The sequence below is a fragment of the Scleropages formosus genome, chromosome 7 (genome assembly GCF_900964775.1).
Source record: "Scleropages formosus chromosome 7, fSclFor1.1, whole genome shotgun sequence".
In the NCBI taxonomy this organism is placed as follows: domain Eukaryota; kingdom Metazoa; phylum Chordata; class Actinopteri; order Osteoglossiformes; family Osteoglossidae; genus Scleropages; species Scleropages formosus.
Window position 1 is genome coordinate 27,448,625 of NC_041812.1, and position 25,806 is coordinate 27,474,430.

The 25,806-nt window shown below is 45.9% G+C and overlaps 1 protein-coding gene across 1 annotated transcript; it reads left to right on the forward strand.

Moving 5' to 3' along the window:
• Positions 1 to 3,071: 3,071 nt before the first annotated feature.
• LOC108931152 (immunoglobulin superfamily DCC subclass member 4-like) lies at positions 3,072 to 25,033 on the forward strand. The gene is made up of 19 exons (XM_018746761.2): positions 3,072 to 3,327; positions 9,544 to 9,837; positions 9,929 to 10,070; positions 12,910 to 13,043; positions 14,540 to 14,677; positions 14,782 to 14,934; positions 15,067 to 15,477; positions 16,884 to 17,048; positions 17,176 to 17,313; positions 17,661 to 17,834; positions 20,185 to 20,376; positions 20,621 to 20,728; positions 20,824 to 21,010; positions 21,507 to 21,634; positions 22,394 to 22,564; positions 22,657 to 22,791; positions 23,080 to 23,182; positions 23,476 to 23,695; positions 24,572 to 25,033. The coding sequence occupies exons 1-19, from the start codon at positions 3,261 to 3,263 to the stop codon at positions 25,031 to 25,033; spliced, it is 3,522 nt and encodes a 1,173-aa protein (XP_018602277.2). The 5' UTR covers positions 3,072 to 3,260.
• Positions 25,034 to 25,806: the final 773 nt, after the last annotated feature.

Here is a 25,806-nt window from a genome sequence, read left to right on the forward strand (position 1 = left end):
GGTTATAGCAGCCAAAAGATGGGCTCTGCCTGCCCCTCTGTGCCCTCCCCCTCCACCCCAGACTCAACCCCTCTACTCTGCAGCCCACATGAGGGTGTGGAGTGCGGGATTACACTATGGACACATTAAACACTTGCAGCAATGACAAACAGCATCCCCTTTTCAACTACGTACTTTTTATTTTTACTCCCCCCTACATGTAAAAATCAAGCATAATTTTTCATACAGCGTGTTATTGGTATGTCTTGGCAGATGCACTGCAGATGAGACGCTGCGAGTTTAAGGTCACCTGAGTTCTGCTTCTGTGTTGTGTCACATTCTCCCCACATTTGCCCTGATTTCTTTCGGAATTCTAAAAACAATGCTGTTCATGGTGAATTCCTCACTTGTCCTTGCCCTTGCTGTGTGTTTGTTTAAGATCTGGACTGGCATTAATGTACATGGTGCATGCTGCCTTGTGCTCTCCAGGATATATTCTGGGTCACTGTGGACCTCATTAGACAAGCGACCACAGGAAATGGGTATGCGATTGTTAGATGTGCTTGGTTTGGATGCACCTTTAGCGGGCCTGCATCGTCGTGTGTTGCGGGAGTCGCCCTTTTCAGCACAGGACCAGGATCTCGTACCGAGAGGGAAGGTGACTCTTCAAAGGGGAGCACTACATAGTCTACTGGGACAAACACACCCGTCTGCTCAGCCTGGCTATAGAGCACCAAGGGAGGTTCCTGAGATATACTTTACAGGTGTGTGTACATGCTGTATTTTTCTCTCCTCAGTTGTCTTTCACGCCTTTGCCTGCACACCCTGCCCCTTCGGCGCCCCCCCTGTCCCGGGAACAGAATCGACTCAGTACTCAAAGGGGCAGCGGGTAGCATAACATTTAGAGCTGCCACCTTTGGACCGAAAGGTTTGCAGGTTCAAATCTCACCTCCAGCTATAAGCCCTTGAGCAAGGTACTTACCCTAAATTACTCCAGTAAAATTACCCCACTGTATAAAGGGGTGAATAACTGTAAATCGCTTAACATCATAAGTCATTTTGGAGAAAAGTGTCAGATAAATGAAGAAATAAATAAATGTAATTCCCAGTGCTCCTTGTTTGGAGTAAGCTGCCCCTAGTGCCAGCCTCCTGTCCAGCAGTCCCTGTTTGCCACTGTGTCACTCTGCCTTAATCTCCATGGAGACTGCTTCTCTCATACCAAGCATCTCCTGGCTCCTGCTCCAGCAAAAAGGGCTGGATGGGGGGGGGGGGAGGCGTTGAAGCAATGAGTGGGCAGAAGTAACAGTGCCTTCATTAACATTGGCAAACAGGGGCCATGATCGGCACCGTAATCGAAGGGTTTGTCTCCTAAGCAGTTTCTGTTCACACAGGCTGCGGGGTGCCGGCAAGTGGGGGAGCTTCAACAAAAAAAAATGTGGGAAAATTTGTTCAGGACAGCTGCCCTCTAACCCTCTCCCTTCACTGTGTGAACTTTTGGAAGCACCGTGGTGTGAACACTACAACATTGAGTGCCGTCACCCAACCAGTAAAAGGATAGGAGGAATACTGCGGGACACATTCTATGTGGTAAAATACGTCTTTTGTTGCATCATTTAGAATACACTCAAAAAAGGAGTGTTGTTCAGAGCGTGCGATGGCAAGCTTTGTGTTGCTCCCCCAGCCCATTAAGTCTCACCCACACATTCTGCTGCCTGTATTGTGACAGGTCGCTAAACCCAAGAGCTGCTTGTGAACTAAGCAGTTCTTCGGGGAAAATATTTTTTGCTGATCAGTGTCAGGAGTAATTGACAACGGCTGACAAAGGGCGATGAGGAGGGAATGATAAATAATACCCAATGCATCTCTTTTGCTAATTAACATTCTTTCTCTCGGCAGTCTTGAATATAGGCTGTGACCTGCACACGGCGATAAAGGAAGATACTGATTCAGATCCGCCTAAAACATGCACTTTCTCACTCCATCCTCACAAAGGAAAATTCAGGAAGACACACCTGGCCATTTCCATGCCTGCACTTGACTCAAGTATAACCTCCGTAAACAATACAGAGTTAACATGTGACCTCTTTAGGCATTTTTGAGATGTAGCATTAAAAATGTTCTTGTTCTGTGATTTAACACTCTTCTGTTCCATTAAAATATACTGAGAAAAATCAGGAACAAGGATTTGCAATCATGAAGCGAACTGAAGTGTACGAAGTGAACAGGTTATGTCACACAGCATTATTTATTATGGTGTAGGGCTCCAGGGACATGTATGTAACAAAGTGACATGAAAATCCTGACAAAATCTTAAACTGCTGTGCGCTTATGTATTTAATTTTTAAATATGAGACAAGCAGAACTAAATATGTTTTATGTATAACTTTTTTGGCAGAACTTCATTCCTGGGAAGATGTTTTTACATTTTTTTTTACTTTTGTAACTTTTATTTTTATTATTTAGCTGACACTTTATACCAAACAACTTTGAAACTGTACCCTTGTTTATACAACGAGGTATTTCTACTGGTTGGTAAGTTTTTGGATCAAGGGAGACGAATCGGCACCCTTCATGTTACAGGTTACATCCCCTGCGGCTGTACTGCGGAGGTCTGCGCTGGAAAATTCCGCACATGTTCGCTTGGGGGCAATAGACCGTGTGCAGGGCAGTGCGTGCTCTTTTCTTGCAGTTGGGAAGGTTTTTAGTTCTAATCCCACACGGTTCGTTCAAGATACTTGAACTCATGCCGTAAGAATATCGTGCTGTTTAAACGGCTCGGTCTTTCTTTGTCAAGTTGTTTATTTTAACATTACATTGTTAGTCGCCTCGAGCTCCGTTATCAGCGTGGTGATAAGCGTCTGCCAAGTGTAAAAGTGCGGTACTGTACAGTGTGTACAGTCGTGGATCGCGATGCGGACGGAGGTGTTGCGGGAAAGGGGGCGTGTCCGTGCGCTGCTCAGCGCTGGCATCGCTTCGGGCCCCTCTGCACGACACCTGGGGGGTGGGGGGGACTCAGTGTGTGTGTGTATGTGCGCATTCGCTTGAAACATGGCGAAGGAGCGTGAGGAGTCCCGAGGGCTCCCGGCGTTGTGATCGCCGGATCTTCTCTGAGGTGTGTGTCTCAGAAAGGCGGGCGACCACATGAGACACTGCTGAGAGGGCCGCGAGATCCGCCACGAGCCGCCCGCCGTTTCCTCAGAGCGCCGCACTGCCCGCTGCTGTAGTGTAGGCGCACAGAGCCGGAGAGCGAGTCCAGCACCGGACGTCGGTGACAGGAGCCCATGGCGGTGAAGAGCGGCTCCCTTCTGTGCGTGCTCTCCCTCTGCGTCTGTGCTCGACCCCTGCCAGGTAAACGGTTTCCTCGCGCAAACCCACCGCGAGTGACTTCTTCTTCGTCCGCACGGCAGGTGCACGCGGATGCAAGCCGCCTTGCTTAATGCTTAGTTTGGACATCGCGAGTCTGCGGCATTTCGCGACAGTTTCCCTCGCTCGCTTCGCTGCCGAGTTAGAGGAGTAGTTAGAGGAGTCCGAGGCTCTGGTTCCCGCCATTGCCGCTCGCGAGTCGCGTGGGCAGATAGTCTGAGTGGCGCGAGGGACTCGGGCGCGCTGCCGTGAAGCTGCACTGCGCTTTTGAGAGCTGTGTGACGAGGCGACACGAGGTTTTCTCCTGCTGAAACTTGTTCTGAAACTATAAATTTTTAAGGTTTTCTTCCTCTTATGAAAAACGGGTGGTGCAGTTGACTTAGGTTTTTTGGCACCTTCATCAGAAGTAGAAAAACTAACTGGATTTGGGGCGCAAAGGATTCCTCACCAATTGAGGCTTCACTGTCAGCACTTAGAAAAGTGTATTGTGGGAAAACAACCAAATGTAGAATGCAAGCTTCCCATTGATGGTGCGTTGCCTTTCCGCCAAAGCTCAGACATCCCAGTGACCTGTAAGCGGTCAAGTAGTACGTCTTTGTACCAATGTCAAGTTTGTGGGCTTTTTTTTGCCCCAACAGAGGCAGCTGCACTTGGGATTGGCCTCTAACCATTGTTCACAGGCGCCAGTATGTGACAGGTGTCCATCTTCATATGAGGGACGTTATAAATCCTCAGAGTCTGAAGGAAGCAGGTGACCCACACTGTGACTCTCAGCAAAACTTCCTCCGTTCATCACTCGGGAAAGTGATTGCGAGACTCAGATTCAAGCTAAATTCCACTCTGACACCAACAAAGCAATTGAAAGTAGTGTTGCTGTGAAATCAACAAGGTGCTCTTAGAACAGAACTTGTTGGCACCCAGTCTTGACAAAGGCCCATGATACATACAGTAAAGAAACTCACACTGTGCATGTTATTTATTGAAGGTAGTCCGTGGCAATATAAATCACATTCAAGGTGTGGACACTGGGACATTTTATTACAACATCATGTCACACTAAGAAATGCAAATTACACTAATGCCAAGGACAAGGTAATTTGTGCTGTAACACATAAACTGGTGTATTCAGGGAAGGCAACCAAACACAGAATGTACGGTGTTATTAGGTCAGTAGTAAGCAGGGTACTGATCAGGTGTAATTGACACAACTCAGGTGTTTGGCCCAGGGTAGTACCTCACTTAAGGGCACTACAGCAGGTAGATTTGAACAGGAAGCTTCAACTTTCAGGGCAAGGGTCCTAACAACACTAACTTTTAACCCTATATCCACTAATAAGCCAAAACATTAAAACCACCTTCCTAATATTGTGTAGGTCCCCTTCATGCTGCCAGAACAGCTCGGACCCATCGAGGCACAGACTCCACAAGACCTCTGAAGGTGTCCTGTAGTATCTGGCACCAAGACATTAGCAGCAGATCCTTTAAGTCCTGGAATTTGCGAGGTGGGGCCTCCATGGATCAGACTTGTTTTTTCAGCACATCCCACAGATGCTCAATCTCAATCCGCTATCGGCAGTGGACAGCAGTCAGCATGGGCACTCTGACCAATGCACAGCTACACAGCCCCATACGCACACACTGTGTGTTCTGACACCTTTCTATGGTGGCCACCATTAAGGTTTTCAGCAATTTGTGCTACAGTAGTTCTTCTGTGCGATCAGACCAGACAGGCTAGCCTTCGCTCCCCATGCACATCAATGAGCCTTGAGCACCCGGTTGTCCTTCCTTGGACCACTTTCGGTAGGTACTAACCACTGCATACCAGGAAAACCCCACAAGGCTTGCTGTTTTGGAGATGCTCTGACCAAGTCATCTAGCTTTTACAATTTGGCCCCTGTCAAAGTTGCTCAAATCCTTACGCTTGCCCATTTTTCCTACTTCCAACACATGAAATTCAAGAACAGACTGTTCACTTGCTGCCTAATATATCCCACCACTTGGCAGGTGCCATTGTACCAAGATAATCAATGTTATTCGCTTCACCTGTCAGTGCTTTTAATGTTTTGGCTGATTGTGTATGTATCTGTATTATGATAGATGCGCCTCAAGAAAGGTCTCTTATCAGCCTCTGAATTGCAAATCGTAATTCATACAACACTGAAAAGAAAACACAATTTTACTGCTGGCATCCAGCTTTTAATATATTAATGTATATTGGCGATTTTGAGGGTCTATCTGTCTGTCTGTATGTCTATAAGTCAACATTTCTCCATGCTGACTTATAATTCTTAAAAACTGTAGCAAAAATAGTTTTTGGAAAACATGTTCTTGGTAGGCTTACTGAAAAATACTTGTAAGATTTTTAGGATAATGGTCTTTTGTTTGTGTAGATGGACTTCAGTCAGTACTGGAAATAGAGAGATGTCCCTTTTACATTTTCATGATTGTCCATAATTAGACCATCGGTATCTGTACAAAGAGAATTGGGCCACTCTGATAAAACCAGTCAGAAGAGTCCATAACTAGAGTCCTTTTTCTGTTTGTGCATGTTTTGCAGTGTTTGATGGGCAAACGATAGATATAGCGGGAGCTTTAATGAGGCAGGAATCAGAGGGGTTGTACAGATTGCGGGGGTGGGTTTCACAAGGAGACTTGGGTTGAATCATCCAAATCCAGGGGTTTGAAATATCAATGTGTGTCTCTCTTTCTTTCCATAATCTTTGAAAAGCTTTTAAATCATTTTACAGGTGAACCCTGAACCCATGCTCAGTAGATGATAAAGGATTTTTCCAAATTTTAAATGAAGAGAGGAATTAATTGGGAGAGATTTTTTTCAGGATAATGGTTGCTCGATTGAATTTGTCACAAGACTCAACAAGAATGTGTAGCCTTTGTCTATCTGCCTGCTTGCCTGCTTTGCCTGTCTATCCATCTGTCTTGTCACATCTGCTCAGGTTCCAGGAGAATACTTTCATCTGAGTTGAGCGTACTGGATTGTTCACAGATGAAATTGCATTTTTGTCTTCAAGGAGCTGTGCAGTAAATGGTATAATTATGCTAATACCATTACATAAAGGGCTCAGCTCTGGACTAAAAGCTCATTAACATCATACAACCGTTATCTGTTTGTGAGGCAGAGCGTTCTTGTCACATTTATTTCATTATATACCAATTTCACTGTGGGGTATAGTGTAAGTGTACTGTGCATTTTAGGAAAAATAGGGTAAAGGGTTCATCAGTGACCTTTAAACATTGTGTAATTACAGGTATGCATGGATTTGTGAATCTTTTACATTTATTTATTTAACTGCCCCCCCTTTTCCCCCCAGAGTAATTTACAGTGATTTACTCATTGCAACAGCTGGGTAATTTTTACTGGAGCAAAATAAGGTAAATACCTTAATCAAAGGTATTGCAGCAAGAGGTGTGATTCAATCCTGCAACATCCAGTCCATAGGAGGCAGGTGTAGCCACTATGCCACCTGCTGACCTGATTGCATTTAGTCTTTTCTTGTGATTTACATATGTGTTTGTGGGGGGGTCATGTTTTCCCCAAATTTGTCCAGTGAGTAATAACTCCTACTCAAACACTGGTCTGTCTGCTGCTCTGTTCTCAGTGTCCTCAACTCATTGATCTGCTTAGGGCGAACCCAAAAACGGTTTTGTTTTTAATAGCACACAGGAATGTGTTGGTAACAGACTCCATGAATTTGGGTCCTTGTTGTGTTTTTCGTCTCCATCCAACTATGAGTAAGAATGATCTAGTAGAAACAGGAGCTTTTGTGGTCTTTGTGGTAGTGTGAAAACTCGGCTGGTTCAGAAAAGTTGTTAGGTAGAGCGACATCATCAGTGGGAGAAGGAGAATCCAGTGGCTACATGAGGGATCCTCCCTCAACGCACACTAAGGTACGCTACGGTTTTGTCAGCCTGGTGTCCGTGCGCATCCATTAATCTGCTAGCTGTTGACTCACGTGTTGACTCGCCCTCGTCCATGAACTTTGCATCCCTCTGCTGCTGAGCAGGCACTTTCTTATCCAGAGCAATTTACATTCTGTAAACATTTTCATCATTCATGCAAATATCTAGTTCCTGAAATTAATTTATCTTATGCCGATGCCAGCCCCATTTTTTGTAAAGGTCTTATACTGACAAGATGGTACCGTGGTAGTTATAGCACTGCAAAGTCAGAAATCCTGGTGCTAGCTGACCGCTTAGGGATGGTTCTCTTGCCATGTAGATGGCTGCATCCTTTTAAGACTTTTCCAGTCTGTGTGACGCACCGCATGAAGCAGAATGAAGACCTGCCTTTGAATTCCATCTCCTGCTTAGTACCCTTGAGCAAGGTACTTGACCTAAATTACCCAGCTTCATTAATGGGTCAATCATTGTATATACTTCAGCATTACAAATCATTTTGAAGAAAAGCATCACCTAAATAAATACAAATGTTAAGTGTGAAATGTACACTGAAAAACGAAAACGCTGGACAAAATGAGTTTCATTACTCAGTTTTTCAAGAGTAGCTTGCGTTTAACCTGCAACTTATATTTACATTCATTCATTTGGCAAACACACACACACTGGCAGAAACCGCTTGTCCCAAGTGGGGCCATGGCGAACTGGAGCCTAACCCGGCAACACAGGGCGCAAGGCTGGAGGGGGAGGAGACACACCCAGGACGGGATGCCAGTCCGTTGCAAGGCACCCCAAGCAGGACTTGAACCCCAGACCCACCAGAATGCTGGACCCAACCAAACCTGCTGCACCCCCCCACCAAAAAAAAAAACAATGAGTGCATTACAAATAAAGTCTTACATTTATTTAGCTGACACCTTTCTCCAAAGCATCCCTACAATGTTAAGCTACTTACCTATTTATACAGCTGGGTAATTTTATTGTAGCAATTTTAAGGTAATTACCTTGCTCAAGGGTACTACAGCTGGAGAGAGTATTTGAACCTGTAACCTTTTGCCCCCAAAAGCAGCAGCTCTACCCACTGTGCTATCAACTGCACCTGACTTAAAGGTAGAAGACCAAAAGAAGCCAAGTGTGTGCCTTCCAGCGTGTACTGAATTTGCACATTGCTTCATACCAAAGGGATGTTAATCCCCAGGGCTAAAAGGTCCCTTGAATTGCTCTGAATCCATGGCAAAGCTTCTGAGAAAGGGCCGCTGTTCTTGGAACCGACCCAGGTACCCAGATCCTCCTCTTACTTTGTTAAACCCTGATCCAGAGGTCTCGTTTATTGAGCAGCCTGTTAGATTTACAAAGTGAGGTTATCGTCCGTATCATTGATATTGGTGGACAAAGGCATGCTGATCTTCCTCTACTTCTGTGAGAGGGTTCCTGGTTATTTTTTGTTGACTTTGGCTGCTCCAGTTCCGACTGGGTTACTTTTTTGACTGTGGTGATGGGCGAAGTGGGTGGTGGCAAAGGAGGCCAGCCAGTGTACTGTGTTAAGTGAGTCTTGCCCGTGCAGTTAGGTTTAACCCAGTGGATGGCCCCATTTCCCATGACCTAATGAATTTATTAAGAGCCTCAAACAAAAACCATGAAAGGGACTTGTAAGAGACGAAGCAGGAGACAGGAGATGCAGTCGCCCGTAGCTGTGGGCTTTTATTTGCTAGACAGCGGAGAAGGACGGAGATGGGAAAGGGGGAGCAGGGAACAGGTAGGGAAGGGCTTCGTGCAGGGTGGGAGAGTAGGGTCGATCGGGGCGAGGGCTTCATGTCAGGGAACGGGTCGGCGGTCATCTCGGGGTGTGGTTTTCCTCCTTGGTCTCTTCCCCCTACTGCCAGGCACCGGAGAAGAAATAGGGGATGAAATCGGGGATGAATTAACCCCAGCTGTGGCTGCTTTAATCCCGTCTCCGCCCCCTCCCCGGGCAGCCTTGGCGTGCTACAGGACTTTTTTGTGCATGCATAGAAGCTGTCATCATTTTACGGCCATGTATTCCTTCAGTTTTGAACCAGCTTTCAGATTCTCAGCCTTTTACAACTGATGGAGTATTTATTCCCAAGCCCCCAAATTGCCACTGAATCAGCTGGTTTGAATTCTGCTGAACATGGTGCTTTTTAAAAAGTGTCGTCTTGGGGACTTTTTGTATTACAAGTTACAGCATTTGATTATAAACACTTAAGAACTGACAAGTGAATAATAAAAAAGAATGTCGTGTTCTCCTCCCCCTTTCCATCTATTCAGGGAGGCCGGTGTCACTGGAGTTGAGCTGTGGAGTGGGGCCTTTGAGCGTGGTGCTGGAGCCAGGGCACCCCCTCCTTTTGGACTGCCACCTGGGGGCGACCGAGGCACCCACCAACGTCACCTGGATGCGGGGCGAGACACCAATCCTGGATAATGAGGCCGTCAGTGCACTCCCCAATGGCTCGCTGCTGGTTCGGCCTGATAAGGTGGAAGGTGTGGAGGGGGAGTACAGCTGTGTGTCTTCTGGCCCTTTTGGAGCCCTTGCTAGCCGCACCCTCAGCTTGCATCTTGCTCGTGAGTATCAAGAGCTTCTTTGCCAGTCCCTGACCTGACTGAAAATGGCCTGCTATGGGTTCACTATCACACCCCCTTCTTCACATTACAGGTCCCCCTCGAGTGACTGAGCACCCACAGGCCCAGGTAGTGCCTGTGGGGGGCATGGTGCGCTTCCAGTGCCAGGTGGATGGTTTACCTGTGCCCAGAATCACTTGGGAGAGGGATCAGGAGCCCCTGCCCCTCAAGGACAGGTGAGTAAACGCCTCCTCTCACAGAGCTGCGATGCAGGTGAACAATTAACCCCTAGCCTCAATTAATTTCCCTTGATAAACTCTTAGTTTACCAGCAAATGACTGGAAAAAAAAAACAAGGATGCAGTGAAGAAGAGACTTGCTCATTTGTAGAGCTTCATATCCGAATAGAGATCCAAAGCGAATCCCATTGAGGAAATACCTTGTTAATCTTGTCAAAGAAAACATGAGTGGATGATGATGAACTTTGCTGGTAAGAAAAAAAAGTCTCTGTAAACATAAGGTTCTGATTAGGTATTAACTTTATTCCTGTGCAGCCTGTGTTTGTGTGTATGTGCATTTGGTGCTCCATTAGCTGGTTTGTTCTGCATAGAGATTAAAGGTCATGGCTCTGTTTTCATTTTCTTTTATTTACTTATCAGATTTCCACCTTCACAGTCATATTCGTACAGAAACAGGGCCTGGAAACGGCAGGTTATATTTACATTTACGTATTTCGGGCCACTCTTCTTCAAAGTAAGTTACAAGTCAATGCAAAAAGTATATTCAGCAACAAAGAATTTTAGACACAAAGCCATTTTAGACCTCAATTTTAGACCTCAAAGCCAAAAAGTGACATTCATATCTTGAGTACGTGGATAGTAGTACCAACTGATGTTCTTGGACTGATTTGCAAAGTGGGTCTGAAAGAGATGTGTTCTGACCTCCTAGAACGCTGAAAAGGATTCAGCAGTTATGAGGGGGAAAGACAGAGAGCTTGTTACATCACATAGGGGCAAAAACCAAGAACTGACTAGTTTTCAAGTGTGGACCCTTTGTGAGGAGGACAAGCAAGTGGCTAGAGTTGCAAGAGCCTAGTGGTTTTGCTGGGGAGTGATCAGGCCCTGCAGGTATGAGGGTGCAGATCCACTGATGGTCTTGTAGCTTGTAACCAGAATCATGAGACTGATACGAGGAGCTATAGGAAGCCAACAGAAAGAGGCAAGGAAGGCAAATACATGGGAGTGCTTTGGCAAGTTGAACCCAACTAGCGCCTTGGCATTCTGGATAATCTTGATAGTAGAAGCCAGAAGACCAATCAGGAAGGAAGTATGATCATCCTGGAGAAATATCACCATAGCCTGGCCCCAGAGCTCAGTATACTGTAGGTATGAGATACGGACAGAAGTTATAGATGTGTAAAGGGGGTGACTGCCCCAGGGTTTGGAAAAGTAAAGGAAGATGGAGAGCTCTCTCTAGTTCCTTCCTTCACATTTTTGGTTGTCTTTAGTGGTCTTCTTGTTTTTTCCTACTTTGCTATAGTTGTTTCTTTCAGGCTGCCCATCCTTAACGCGGACCTCTGTTGAACGTTAGCTTTTGGAGAATTAATCACGTTTGACCATGTTCACATGTTATGCCCCAAAGAGCACATAAAACAGATGTGTGTATGTCTGAGCTCTGTCACTGGAAAGGCCACCACATCAGACTCTACCCATAGTGTGTTCTAGCCCTCAGTAGCAGAAGTGATTTACTGCTGCTGTGAAGGAAAAGCGCGGTGCAGGACTAGCTCCATGAGTATAAAATGTCAGCATCATTAATCAAGAATGTGCCTCTTGGAAGAGGATTTTAAAGATAATCACAGAGCAGTTAGCTATGAATCAGAGCTGTGTTTGAACTGAGCTGCCATTACTCACTTGTCAGCAGCTAATCTCATTAGCGATCCCCCTGCTTTTGGCAGATTCCATGAAGAAGTGTTGACCATCCACTGTGTCTGTGAAGTTAGGCAGCTTCTCCGTCTTTGAAGGAGGTTTGGGTTCATCTGGGTCTGTAAAGGCGTGTTGGACAACTTGTATGTCTTTGTGTGTGAAGGAGGGTTGGAAAGGGTTACAGTTAGGGTTAAGGGCATGAAGGAGGGATAAACACCTTGTGTGTATGTGAAGAAGGGGTGAAGACCATCGATATTCGCCACCTGTGCGTTAATGGTTCTTATCTTCTTAATTCACCCTACTTCTTTTAGTGAAGGCCAGACCCTCGTAGGGAAACCAGGGCATAGCAAAAAAAAGTATAACGGTGGAACTTGACCCTCTCTCAGTCATGGTAATGTGTGTGGGGGGGTAAACAAAGATAAATATTGACAAGTTATGGTCCAGAGAGCATTCAGGGCCCACAGGGGATATTGTGCAACAGTGATGAGCGATCCTCAATAGGAGGTGGCATCTAATGTGTTCCTTTCTCCTGGATCTCGGTCACCTTTTCTCAGTTTGTCCTCTGATCTTTGAACAGAGGGACAGCGTACAGCAAGCCACATAGGTCACTTTGTGTGAAAGTGTCAGCTAAGCACATTAATAACGTCAGTAATTGCACAACATGTCCCTATGCATCCTGGGAAGATCTACGTAAAATCAACTTCTTGGTATGTGGCTTCACAAACACACGCACGCACGCTGACTGAAACCACTTGTCCCAAGCAGGGTCGCAGTGAGCCGGAGCCTAACCCAGTAACACAGGGTGCAAGGCTGGAGGGGGGGAGGACACACACAGGACGGAACGCCAGTCTGTCGCAGGGTACCCCCAGCGGGACTCGAACCTCAGACCCACCAGAGACCAGGCATAGGCCAAACGTGCTGTGCCACCACGCACCCCCGTGCTTCACGAATCCTTCAGTGGAATTTCAACAAAGTAGCCGTTCGCCCTTAATGGCAGCTTCTCACACATTCAGTGACGTAAACAGCATTACATGGATCAGTGACAGGAGCTACAATAGATGCAGATGGAAGGGAAGCGAGATAGATCTGTAACCTAATGTGACATGCCGTGTGGTCTAAGTTTTGTCTTTCCCTACTCCCCACCAACCTACCAGGTACATTGCCCTCCCTAATGGAATACTGCAGATCCAGGAGGTGCAGGAGGATGATGGAGGCATCTACCACTGCATGGCCTCCAGTGTTGCCCACAAAGGCCTCAGCCAGAAGGCCACACTCACGGTCACACCAGGTGTGGATGAGCGTCTCTCTCCTATCACCAACAATGTTTCAGGCTTCTGTCACTTCCCCATTTCCTGTATGGTATCTGAGGAGCTGGGCTTGTGACCAAATTGATTGTGGCATAAAAAAAGGGCTAAAGTTCTCTTGCTTTGGTAAATACATAGCAGCATAAATTGCCTGGAGAGGGGAAAAGTGGTCCATTTGTCTTTACATTTATTGTGTTCACTGTGGAAAAATTAAGGTGCCATTCAACCCTTTGTGATACATTTCTCTCCCATGACCAAAGCAAGTGGAAATGTCCTCTTTCAGGTTTCTTGTTTGATATATTGACATTACATTTATTAATCTAGCTGAAATTTTTCTCCAAAGCAACTTATACTGTAAAGATCATCCTTGCAATTATTTACCCATTTATAAAGCTGAGTAATTTTACTGGAGCAGCTTAGGATAAGGCTTGCAGATTGGCTTTTTGTACTCCTTCATCCAAATCAGCTTACGGAACTTTCAATTTCACACTTGTGCAGCTATGTACTTCAGGATAAATACTGTGTTCTGCAGGCTAACAGCAGAAAGAGCAGTCATCAGTTCTGTGGCCATGGGGGCAGATGGATAAAATCATCGACAGACAGAATGTGTTACACAAACTCTGCAAAATCCTCCAAAATATTTATCGTGGAATCTTAAATATACGGCAGTCAAAGAGTTTATGCACGAATACAAGAGGTTATTATTAAATAAAATGGTTATTTTGAAACGTGTTCCAGTATGTGTGTGGCACACGAGCAACTGCATACGTCTCAAACTTGGGAGTCTTCCTCCCTCAGGATTATTCATGAACTCACACACACACACACACACCATACAAAGCTCTCAGCGGGTGGGATCTCGACTTCACAGAAATAGACATCTGGCCCATTTAAAACCCTGAGCCTTCATACATAATCCAGTTCCCCCGCATGTAATCACAATTATTAATTTATGGCACGCTTACTCTTTCCCAGAAAGCCCGCTCGTGGCTCTTTAATAATGCTAATCGTGTGGCAGGGCAAGGAAGTGTGCAGTGCGGGAGGGAAGTGTGCATCCTCCGTAGGAGTGTGATTGCAGATTCCTATTTCAGACTTGAGATGGTCTTAGAAAGGCACTCATCTCATGCACTAAAAGGCTTTCTCACTTGGCAAGCAGAACACACTGTGGTATGATTTGCACTTCAAGTGGGGACTAGGTGTGTTGATGAGCGTCTGCAACCTTATGCTCCGCTCCACCTGTTCATTCCTCCTTATGAAGGTAATAAGTGGTACAGTATGGATGAGACAACACGCTCTGCTGACACTCACATATATGTGTGCACCACCCTGCAAGCAGTATATTCCATAGTGAGCCAAGTCCTCACCCCCCCGAAGAGGTAAGGTGTGTAACCTACTCCCAAGACCCTTCAGCCGTCAAAGAGTTTTTTGATCCTCATTGCCAGAAGTAGGTAGGTGATTGCTGTGTGTGTGTGGACCCCAGCAGGTCCGTCGCCTTCACCGCACCAGGTGGTAATTGTTGAACGCCCTCGGAACACAACTGTGGTTTTGGGTCGCACAGCCGTCATGGAGTGCATGGCACAGGGTGAGCCCAAACCATACGTGTCCTGGAGCCGCAAGGGTAAGTATCCCTCCAAGCTGCAAACACTCCCAGTCCATTCTGCTCTAGCCAGTGCTGTCCGCTGGCTCAGGCTGTCACGTTTTGCTCTTCCGCCCTCTGCACAGACGGCAAACCCATTGCCACAGATGTGGTGGTACTGCAGACAAATCTGGTGATCCCAGATACAAGGCGTCACCATGCCGGTGTCTACGTCTGCCGTGCCAACAAGCCCAAGACCCGAGAGTTTGTTCTGGCTGCTGCTGAACTGCACGTGTTGGGTGAGTGCGGGTGTCTGTCTGTCTGTGTGCGTGGGTCTGTTTATAAGTATGTATGTATGTGTGTGTTGTGTAAGGTAAATATCAAAGCCACTCATTGTGACTCATTTTCTCTCACCTCCCCTCTTCTTAAAGCCCCCCCAGTAATCCTGCAGCCCCCAGAAACAGTGTCGCTATCTCGGGGTAACACGGCCCGGTTTGTGTGCAACAGCACAGGGGAGCCATCACCAGTGCTGCGCTGGTTGCGAAATGGTGCCCCTGTGCGCACCAGCGGCCGCATCAAAACCCAGGGCACTGGAATCCTGCTCATCAATCAGGTGGGCGTGGAGGATGCTGGCTACTACCAGTGTGTGGCCTCCAACAGCCTGGGTACGGCCTGCGCTACAGCCAAGTTGTCGGTGGTGGTGCGCGAAGGTCTTCCCAGCCCCCCCCGGCTGCTGTCCGCGCTGCCTCACTCCAGCACCACGGTGTTGCTGAGTTGGCAGCGGCCCGAACACAACAGCGAGCACATCATCGGGTTCTCCGTGCACTACCAGCAAGAGGCAGGTGAGCTGCAAGGTGCTGCAAGAGCGTTACCCGTGCCATCTTGTGCTCTCCTCTATCCTAGGACAGTCTGTGTACTGTGCAGTGTGGACCATCACTCTGCCCTGACCTGAGACTTCTGTCAAGCCACAAAAAAATGAGTGACTGCAGCAAGGCAGAGAGTTGCTGCTGTGATTGATCTGCTACTTAGCAGTAACAGCCTCAAAATGTGGGGAATAAAAAGAAAAGCATTTATAGTTATTTTAATAGTAAGTGTACAATGAGTGTATTAGCACCCATCTCAACGTTATTAATTGGATTCACAGAAGTGTACATCTCATAAAATATTGTCATAAACATATTTTCTATGTTGTACCTTATGAGGAAATAATTTTACTGCTGAGACAATTAAATAATACATTAAATACACACACACTGTCCGAAACCACTTCTCCCAAGCGGGGTCATAGCAAACTGGAGCCTAACCCGGCAACACAGGGTATAAGGCTGGAGGGGGAGGGCACACACCCAGGACAGGGCGCCAGTCTGTCGCAAGGCACCCCAAGCAGGACTCGAACCCCAGACCCGCCAGAGAGCGGGACCTGGCCAAACCCGCTGTGCCACCGCGCCCTGCATTACATTAAATAAAACAGCTATTTTCTATGTAGAACTCTTATGCAGCAGTGATGAAAATAAGATAGCCAAGTAGTGTTTAATGTGTATTAAATAGTGTTATAATGATTGTTAAACACATAATGAACAATGTTCCTGTATACTGTTGATACCTGTCGAGAAAAACCCACACCGTAACACCATTCACACTGTACCACCATCAGAAAATATTTCACGTCCAAAATTTGTTATGGTGAAATACTGTAAAGCACACAAAATCCATTAATCGCATGTTTTGAATCCTGTAAAACTGAGCAAGGTGCAATTCTGTAGTTCACCATAATCTGTCATCAATGCAGGAAATTTGTCATGAGGCTATATGACCAGGTAAACTGTAATCAACGCACATTCCTTTGAAGAAGGTGATATTGTGCTATTGAACCTTTGAGCAAAGCTACTTCTTGTGAACTGCAGTAGTAAAACTGTCTTTTGTATTAATGTGGTGTGTAATTAATTTAGTTTTAGGTAGGTCGGTCTGCAATCCGGTGAAAAATACTGTAAATCCACTGACATTCTTGCTCTTCCCCTAAGGCAACAAATAATGCCTCATTGCTGGTTATACACCCAGGCCTTATTTTATTATGTAATGTATGACCATATCAGTAACAATCTGCAAGAGAAATTTATTATTATTCCATTAGTGTAGACCTGAAAAAGATCCAAACAGGTCCTTCCTTTGCCACGGGGGTGGTGTTGTGAGGTGCTGTTTTTTTCTGGACCATCAGTCACAGGAGCAACCTTTTTCTGTATCTCACCAGGACCCGACATCACAGAGTACCAGTTTGCCGTGAACAACGACACCACAGAGTTCTGTGTCAGAGAGCTGCTACCCCACACGACCTACACGTTCTATGTAGTGGCCTACTCGCCCATGGGAGCAAGCCGTCCATCCCTGCCCGTTACCCTGGAGATGTTACAGGATGGTGAGTGATGAAAAGGCAACAGGAATCATACTTGCCGAGTAAAGTGCTGGAATGAAAATCCTCTTGCAGGCTCAAAAAGGAGCAAGACATGCATTTTATTCTTTCTTTGACCTTCTTTTCCTGTCAGTTCCCAGTGCCCCACCACAGCTCTCGTTGCTCAGCATATCCCCCACAGACATCCATGTGATGTGGCTGCCCCTTTCACGCCAGGAGAGCCGCGGAACAGTCACACGGTACCGCATTGAATACACCACTTTGGACCAGGGTGAGCATCCCCTGTGGGCTTCCCTGCTTTGTCATTGTCCTATTATGATGTATCAATGTGTACATTTACATTTATTCATATAGCAGCTGCTTTTCTCTGAAGCAACATCCAACTCAGAGTAGACAAAAGCATTTATTTGGGTATCTGCATGTAGAAATCCAGTGAAAAATACTGGATGACAAGACACTGGCTTTTAGGCATTGGTCTGTCAAAATTCACTCTCCTGACATGTAGTACAGAAAATTACATGTGAAAGCTATTAGTACCATGCATGATCATATTATGTGCGTGTGTGTGTGTGCGTGCGTGCGTGCGTGCGTGTGTGCATGTGCATGTGGATCTCCCAGCTGATCAAGTGTCTTCCGTGGAGGTGGCGGGGAATGAGACACAGGTTACGATAAGAGGACTGCTCCCTAATCGGCTGTACCAACTCCGTGGGATGGCAGAGACCCGCGCTGGGTTTGGCACCCCTTCCGAGTGGACCTTGCATTGCACACCTGAGCATTTGAACCATAGCGAGGGTAAGCACACCAAATTGGTCCCCGTAATTGGTTGTACATTTTCCTTTGTGTCAGTGGAGCAAAGAATAAAACCTGGATAACTGAACACCGAATGAGGGAATGATGGAATCTTCATTAATCCTACAAGGGAATTCACTTTAGTTGCAGCAGCATACAATCTGATTGAATCCATCCATTTTCAATAACCGCTTGTCCTGAGCAGGGTCGCGGTGATCTGGAGCCTATTCCAGAAGCGTTGGCTGCAAAACTGGGGGGGGGTACACCCTGGACAGGATGCGAGTCTATCACGGGGTAGCCACCCACACACACACACTGCAATTTAGAGTTACCAATTCACCTGATCCGGTATCCAGCAGCATTCAGTGTACAACATAAACAAATACATTTAACATGTACTAGGGTTCAAAAGTTTGCAACTGATTTAGAAATATAGCCAAGAGATCATTACTAATGGTTCAGATGGCTATTACTGCTTGAATTCACTAATTTATAATTTATTATTTATATCTGACTGCAAAGTGGCATTTTCAGCAGCCATTACTCCAGTGTCCTAGTGCTAAACTCTACTGGTAATGGTCCTAATGGTGGAGAAACATTTGTAGTTGCATTAGCACAGCTGAAACCTGCCATTCTGTTCAAGAAATCAAGTAAAATGTCCTTACTTGGGTTGCAAGGTACTGGAATTCCTGAAATTCGTTTCTGGGTTCAAAAAATGGCCAAAATAAAAGTTTTCTCATGGAACACACCAGTCTATTGTTGTTTTGCAAAATGAAGGTTATTCCATGCGTCAGAGTGGCAAGAAACTGAAGATTTCATACAAAGGTGTCCACTACTGTCTTGAGAAAAGAGGGCAAACTGGATCTAACCAAGATAGAAAAAGAAGTGGACGGCCTAGATGCACAACTGCACAAGAGGATAAGTACATCAGAGTCTGTAGTTTGAGAAAGAGACGCCTTACAGGTCCTCAGTTGGCTGCTTCCTTAAAGAGTACATGCCAAATACCAGTGTCATCTGCAACAGTGGAAAGACCACCCCAGGATGCTTGCCTTAGAGGAAGAGTTTCAAAGAAAGCCATATCTGAAACTGACAAGTAAAAAGGAAGGGTTAAAATAGGCAAAAGAACACAGACACTGGATGGTGGATGGCTGGAAAAGAGTATTATAGACAAATGAGTCTAAATTTGAAGTGTTTGGATAAAGGAGGAGAACATATGTGGGACAAATGAAAAGGCAGAGCAAATGAAAGGATGCTGGAGGAGTGCTTTATGCGTTCTGTCAAGCATGGTAGAGGACAAATGTAAATAGTATGGGGCAATTGGTTTTGACAATGTAGGAGGTTCACACACAGTGTAATAAATAATGAACCAAAGTTACCTCTCTGCCATCCCCTGTGGTCAGCACTTGATTAATGCAAATTTCATCATGCAGCAGAAGAATGATCTGAAGCATTCTTCCGAAGTACTGACTTTGATGGACTGGGCAGCACAATAGAGGATTCCTTGATGAATGAAAGTTTGATTCATAGAACAGTTGCATGAAACAATAATGTTATGACATCATTTCTGATTAATTTAAAGCTCCCTTGCTGAATAAACGTATCAATTTCTACCAAGAACATGAAAATTTCTGGGTGATTCCAAACTTTTGAATGCTAGTACATTTATACATACATACATAAGTAACCAAACATATGAATATATAGAAAAATAAATGGAATAAACAGAAATAAATGAGTGAATGAATAGGCAGCTATTTAAATGCAAGAGAGGCAGGACTGAAGTGAATGAAGGTGAAGGTTAAGTACTGCAGTGTGTGGTGGGACGCAGGAAACACTCAGTCCTACTCCGTCATTAAAAGATCACCCCCCTGGCAGTGTGAGGACTCATTGTAGAGCCTAATGGCCTCCTGTAGTTCCTTGGAACACCACAGCTGGAGCAGCCTGTTCCTGAAAGTGTCCCTCTGTTTTACTACGGTGGCATACAGAGGATGGGAGTCATTTTCCACGATGGACTGGAGTTTATTCAGAGTCTGTCTCTATGTGACAAACACCTGGGAGTACAGCTTTACTCCCAGGATGGAGCCAACCTTCTTCATTAGATGAGTCACTTTCATAGTCGATTTATATTATTTTTGAATGTGAGTATTGTACTGGAAATAAAAATGGCCCTTTTTGTTGCATTTATGTGTGTAAATGGTGGAAATTTCCATGTAAACTTGGTTAAAACATCAAGGTAAAGTTTAATTCACAGTGATTTCTGTTTTCGTATTCATATTAACTCACAATCCACAGGTTTTAATATGTTAAACCCCATGGCATATTTTACCTCTGTTCTTCTGATCCCATTTTGCAGTCATCTTTGCCCCCACTGAGCTGAAAGTAAGGTCTCAAAAGCACTCGCTGTACGTGATGTGGCAGCCTCCTCCCAACCGCACCCACATCTCTGGATATAAGCTGTACTGCCGGGAGGTGTCCTCTGACAGCAGGGAGAGCCCCCCCACTAAGCTCGGGATGGCCGTCAGTCAGTATGAAGTCACAGCTCTGGGTGAGGGATGCTGCTAACATCTTTCAGATAATGCTCTATACAGGTGTTTTAAGTGTGGCGTTAGAAGGATTTCTTGCAGTCACTATGTGTGAATAATTGTATTATGAAGAAATATCCATGTCCGCTCCACACAGCTGTCCTGTTTCAGCCACAAGTGTGAGAGACAGTAGGCCACTGATGGCAGGGATGTCTGTGCAGATGAACACGGCCTCACTGGGTGTATTTGTGTGTGTGCGTCTCCCAGCTCCTGACCAGCTGTACGAGGTCAAGGTGTTGGCCTACAGCGAGCAGACAGATGGCTACGCTGCCGTGTGGAGGGGTAGGACGGACAAAGTGCCTGCCGCAAGCGGAGGTAGCAGGTTGTGGGTCTGCGATTTTCACAAGGGCGAGTCTGTGTGTGTGTTTGTGTGCGGTAAGATTTAACCACTGCCTTGGATGTTGTTCCAGGCTTGCCAGGTGGCCTCCTGCCCCCTCCACCCCCTAGTAGTGTACAGGCCTCTGCCAATAACTCAACCTCCATATGGCTACGTTGGGAGAGGCCCCGTGTGAGCGGCTCAGTGGGCGAGATCTACTACACGGTGCGCTACAGCCCAGCTGGCCTCCGCAATGCCTCACTCGTCTCCTACTACACCAGGTCTTCATTTCCCTTTCCATCCTCCACACACACACACACACACACAAATAGCAGTGGTCCTCAGTCATGGTCCTTCTGTACACATGGAAGAGCAGGTAGTGTTTGAACCTGGTAGCGTTCAATCTGCTGTCTTTGACTCAAAGGAACCAGGTTCAAATGCCACTTCTAGCTGTAGTACCCTCACCCCGAATTTCTCTGGTAGAAATTGAGCTGTTACAAATAATGATTATTATGTAATAATAATGATGATGATGATGATGAATAATGGAAAGAGGTATTGGAGAAAAGAGTCCACTTATTTTTTGTTCCAGCCATGCAGAATGCCATATGATTAAAATAATAAGCTCCCCCGCTGAACCTAAGCGGGAAAAGCAGTTACATCAGATAATTTTAAGCAGCGCTGGAATGAGTAACTCACAGGGACTGTGACTGGGGAACATTGACATAGGACATCTGACTCTGCCAGTGATCCATCTATGCTTGGTTTCTTGTGCAGCTCTACCCAGGAGATCCTGCTGAGTGCACTAAAGCCTTTTACCCGCTACGAATTGGCAGTGCAGACCAATGGACTTGGAGTGGGAGGACCTTTCAGCAGCACAGTAGAAGAGTCCACGCTTCCAGACAGTAAGTAGCTAATCCCACCTTTTACACCCCTTCCAAACTCTGCAGTACAACCAGGTTTGCTGCTGTTTGCAGATTGCTAAGATTCATTCATGTATTGCATATCCTTTTTTGACTCTGTTACTCCCTTAATATGAATCACTGATGTATTAAGGCTAGGGTAGCAGGGGCACACGGTAGCATAGTGATTAAAGCTTTCATCTTACAATCAAATGATCCAGGTACTTACCCTAACTTGATACAGTAAAAATTACCTAGCTGTATAAATGGGAAAATATATGTAAAAAGCTTTCCATACAAAGATAACATAAGTTATACACTGAGGCCTTGTTTTATCATGTAATGTCCAAACTATGTCCATCTGCAAGAACAATTTATTATAATTTAATTCCCATAGGCCAAAAAAGAGTCTGGATGCACACAAAGAGGTCCTTTCTAGGTGTAAGCCGGCTGAATGAATACAGATATATTATGCCTTTCTCAATTTGTGTGATGGAAGGGGTGTGCTTGGAGTTGCAGCATAATCTTAAATCCAGTTTCCATTCTGCAGCAGTGAGATTCCCTTTCAGCATTCAGTTTCATAAAACCAGGTGTGTCAGTCTTTCTCTTTTCACAGCCAGGTAATCACAGTAGGCAGTTGCCCCTGGATTCTGTGCCACAGCTGTAGTCTTGCCACACCCACCCTCTCCCACATCAGACTGCAATAATTGAACCGTTCCTGCTGCCCAGTAGGAGTCAGTGTGCCCTGCTCTTTCCCCACAGGACCCTCTTCACCACCAGCAGAGCTACAGCTCACGGCCCTGGACTCCTCCTCAGTGCTGGCCAGCTGGCGCCCCCCACTGGAGCCTAATGGAATCATTGTGGAGTACAGGATCCAGTACAGTGAGGACAGCAGGCAGTTGGACTGGCAGTGGACTAAGCTGTCTCGGGATGGTGTGTGTACGTGTATGTGTCTACTGTATCATGTACTGGTCTGTGTGTATTGTGTGCAGGTGACACTGTCTGTGTCTGTCTGTCTCTTCCAGGGACCGTCATCAGCACAGAGGTGCAGGGGCTCCGGAGTGCTACTCACTACTTCTTCAGGATGCGGGCATGTACTGAGGTGGGGGCAGGGCCTTTTACCCCCACAAAGGAAGTGCGCACACTCCCAGAGATGGAAGGTGAGCCCATGCAAAGGTAACCTCTGTAAGTTTGAGGACATCGAGTTGTCTTTCCTGGTATAAATGACCAGAAGGAGAGGATGTTAATGGTGACGGAGTGTCTGTGAAGTGGTGTCACATGGAGCTGTTCCACCTGGTTCCAGGTTGGGGACTGAAGGTTCATGTCCCAGTGTTCATGGAGGCTTTATATTGCTCCCTTACTATGCTGACATCTGCTCAGTCTTCCGATGCCCCCCGAGAACATGCCTACATATCCACTCCACCCTTCTACTTTCTTTTGAGGTGCAGAGCTGGATGTTTCCACGGTGACGGGCGTCATTGTGGGCGTGTGCTTGGGCCTCCTGTGTGTCGTCTTCTGCATGTGCTTCAGCCTGCGCAGCAATAAGACCAGGTGAGCTCTGCCCTGATGCTCCAGCCAGAATCGATGCCAGCTTGCCAGTCATGCCTCCAGAAAACCTCAGACTGCATACAGTACATCTGAGAATTTCCTGTCACTTTGATTTATCTGCCGACTCCCACGCCACAGCCTCCTTGAACCCTTTAGTGTGTTCTGTGACCTGGAACGCCCAAGTGGGAAGAATGCATGTAGTGTGTGTCTAACTCCTTTGTGTTACACAAGAGTGCTCTGACATAACAGTGAGTAATTTCCTGGTCCGTGATGCTGATCCCTCCCTCTCATTGCAGAAAGGTGCCTGGGGGCCTGGACTCCACTGCTCTGACCTCCCAGTATCACCCGGGTCAGTCAGTGGCCCTGCAAGCATCCATGGATAGGGGTTACCAGGAGCTGGAGGCACTGATGTCAACAAAAGAGCAGAATGTAGCTGTGCCTAAGGAGGACAAGTCAGAGGAGCAAAGCCTTATGAGGAGTGGTGGAGACATTGGCAGCCTGGACTTGGAAGGCAAGGTGAGCATCCAACATATGCCAGAACAAAGCAATAGGACAAAATAAATGTGTGTGTGTTCTAATGTGTGTACGTGAATATCCGTGTGTGCACGACTGGTTCTTTTGTATATTTGTGTGGGTAAATGAATTTGCTTCTTTTACTATTCATGGGATAGAACAGAGAAGAGCTGGGAAGACCTGGCAGCTGAACACAAAATATGAACAGAAAAAACTGTGGAAATGATGCAGTGGATGGGACAGGACTTGCTCAGAACGTAGTTAATGAGAAGTGTTTCCCGAAGACGTGGAAGAGGGATTTTAAAGTGTCTCATCACAGAATCACAAATTGCTAACCATTTTTATGACACGACGACAACAATGGAAAAGATGACAGGAGGGGAAAAAAGGGGTTTTCATTGTTTGTCATTGTCCTTTTAAAGCTGATTTATTCTGGTGGTGACAATGGGGTTACACTGTTCTTCACATGGCTTTTAGATAGGACTGACATCACACCGATGTTATGCTCTCAATTAAAATGTAAAGGCAGACCTCGGATTTTAAAGAAAAAACTAATGGATGTATTGGAAAAAGTTTCTCGACATACTGCAAAAAGTTTATTCGTACATGGATTCTGTGAAATAATTCAAGCCACCATTTCTAAGGCACCTGTGTTGGGCATTTCTAAGGTGCTCTAATGCCAGCTGTACAGCATGGTAAAACCTTACAGGTCCGTCAGTAGAGGAAAAGGGGGTCTGAGGTTTACCAACAAAAATGTTCATGGATTAACAAACGAACAAGGCCACAGCGCACGCATCAATCATGTGGTCATGGCCGGTTTGTTCGGTTGGGTGTGGCTTGTGTCATGGGTGAAGTTAACTCAATGTTCCCATCTTACAGAAGGATGGGAGAGAGGAACTGTACTCGTCGTCCAGCAGCAAGCAGATGGATGCAGAAGTGATCATTCACTCTAAATCGTCAGATTCCAAGGAGGGATGGCAAGAGGACTGTGGAGAGGAACATTCTTGGGGCTGTCGGCGGACCTGTCTCAGAAATGGCAGCTCTTCCACACAGCCCTGCGCCCCTGATCAAGGTGCAGATTTTCAGGAAGTGGCCCAGCCACCACCCTCAACACAGTCTGACCCATGCCTGGAGATAATGAAGGAACACACCAGACACCAGGAGGGAGGGCCCAGCAGAGAGGGCCTGGACAGGTGGAGGCAGCAGCCTTCAAGCACTTTAGCAACCAGGAACTGCCTGCAGAATGGGAATGGACACTTCCTCATCAAGGTCCTGCCCCGATCTCCTGCCTCCAGCCCAGGCCTTGTAAAAACCTACCCAGCGCCACATAGCTATCCCTAGCCACACCTAGGGACCACACTTGATTGACTTTCCAAGACTGTTGAGGAGTGGGACTAGTGTAGTGAAAGGAAACAGGGAACATTATGTGTTTTCTTACACGTTGAGGTCCTTCCCCTTCTGCCTTTGCACTGTTGCATAGTGTATTTATCATTCGCCTGCTTAAAAGTGGAAATTCCTCTGAGTACATCAGCATGGAACATTCTCCTGAACTGGCCTTCACACCTCTGCCTCTTCCTTCATGGGAATAAATCAAGTGTTTCCCATGTTCACACCTGTGCTGTGAGCAAATAGACACTCATGCATGTACATTGGGTCCTCGTGTTATGAACACTTGATTTAGGAATTTTTGCAGATTCAAATATTTTTTCCACTAATTTATTTAAACCCTTCATTCTACTCACTTCCAGTGTTTATAGCTCGTGTCCGGTGTTTGAGTTTTGGTGATCAATAACGAGCGGTGTTGCACATGTTTGTGGAATAAATAATTATTTAATATAACACATTAAATATTAATTTTTAAGCAGGAATTTGTGTAGACAAGTATTCTCAATCGTCTTACATTACTTTTCATTTCAATGTCCCTCGAAGCTCGTAAAATGTTTAGTCTTGCAGCATCTTTATTATAGCTATATCCAGGACTGCTACAGAACATGCCTGTATAAATTGAGGTATGGCTCTGTTGCTCTTTTATTGATTGCAGAGACTGTAATTCAGGGCAGCCACACGTTGAATGTTGCAAATTGTTGCAAGATAATAAAAGAAAACAGAAATCC

What these genes read in the sequence shown, in the direction of transcription:
- LOC108931152 (XM_018746761.2), top strand. Translation starts at nt 3,261, where the DNA reads ATGGCGGTGAAGAGCGGCTCCCTTCTGTGCGTGCTCTCCCTCTGCGTC. An exon ending in CTCGTCTCCTACTACACCAG is followed by an intron (nt 21,011 to 21,506) that starts GTCTTCATTTCC and finishes TTTCTTGTGCAG; the next exon opens with CTCTACCCAGGAGATCCTGC. An exon ending in GACTAAGCTGTCTCGGGATG is followed by an intron (nt 22,565 to 22,656) that starts GTGTGTGTACGT and finishes TGTCTCTTCCAG; the next exon opens with GGACCGTCATCAGCACAGAG.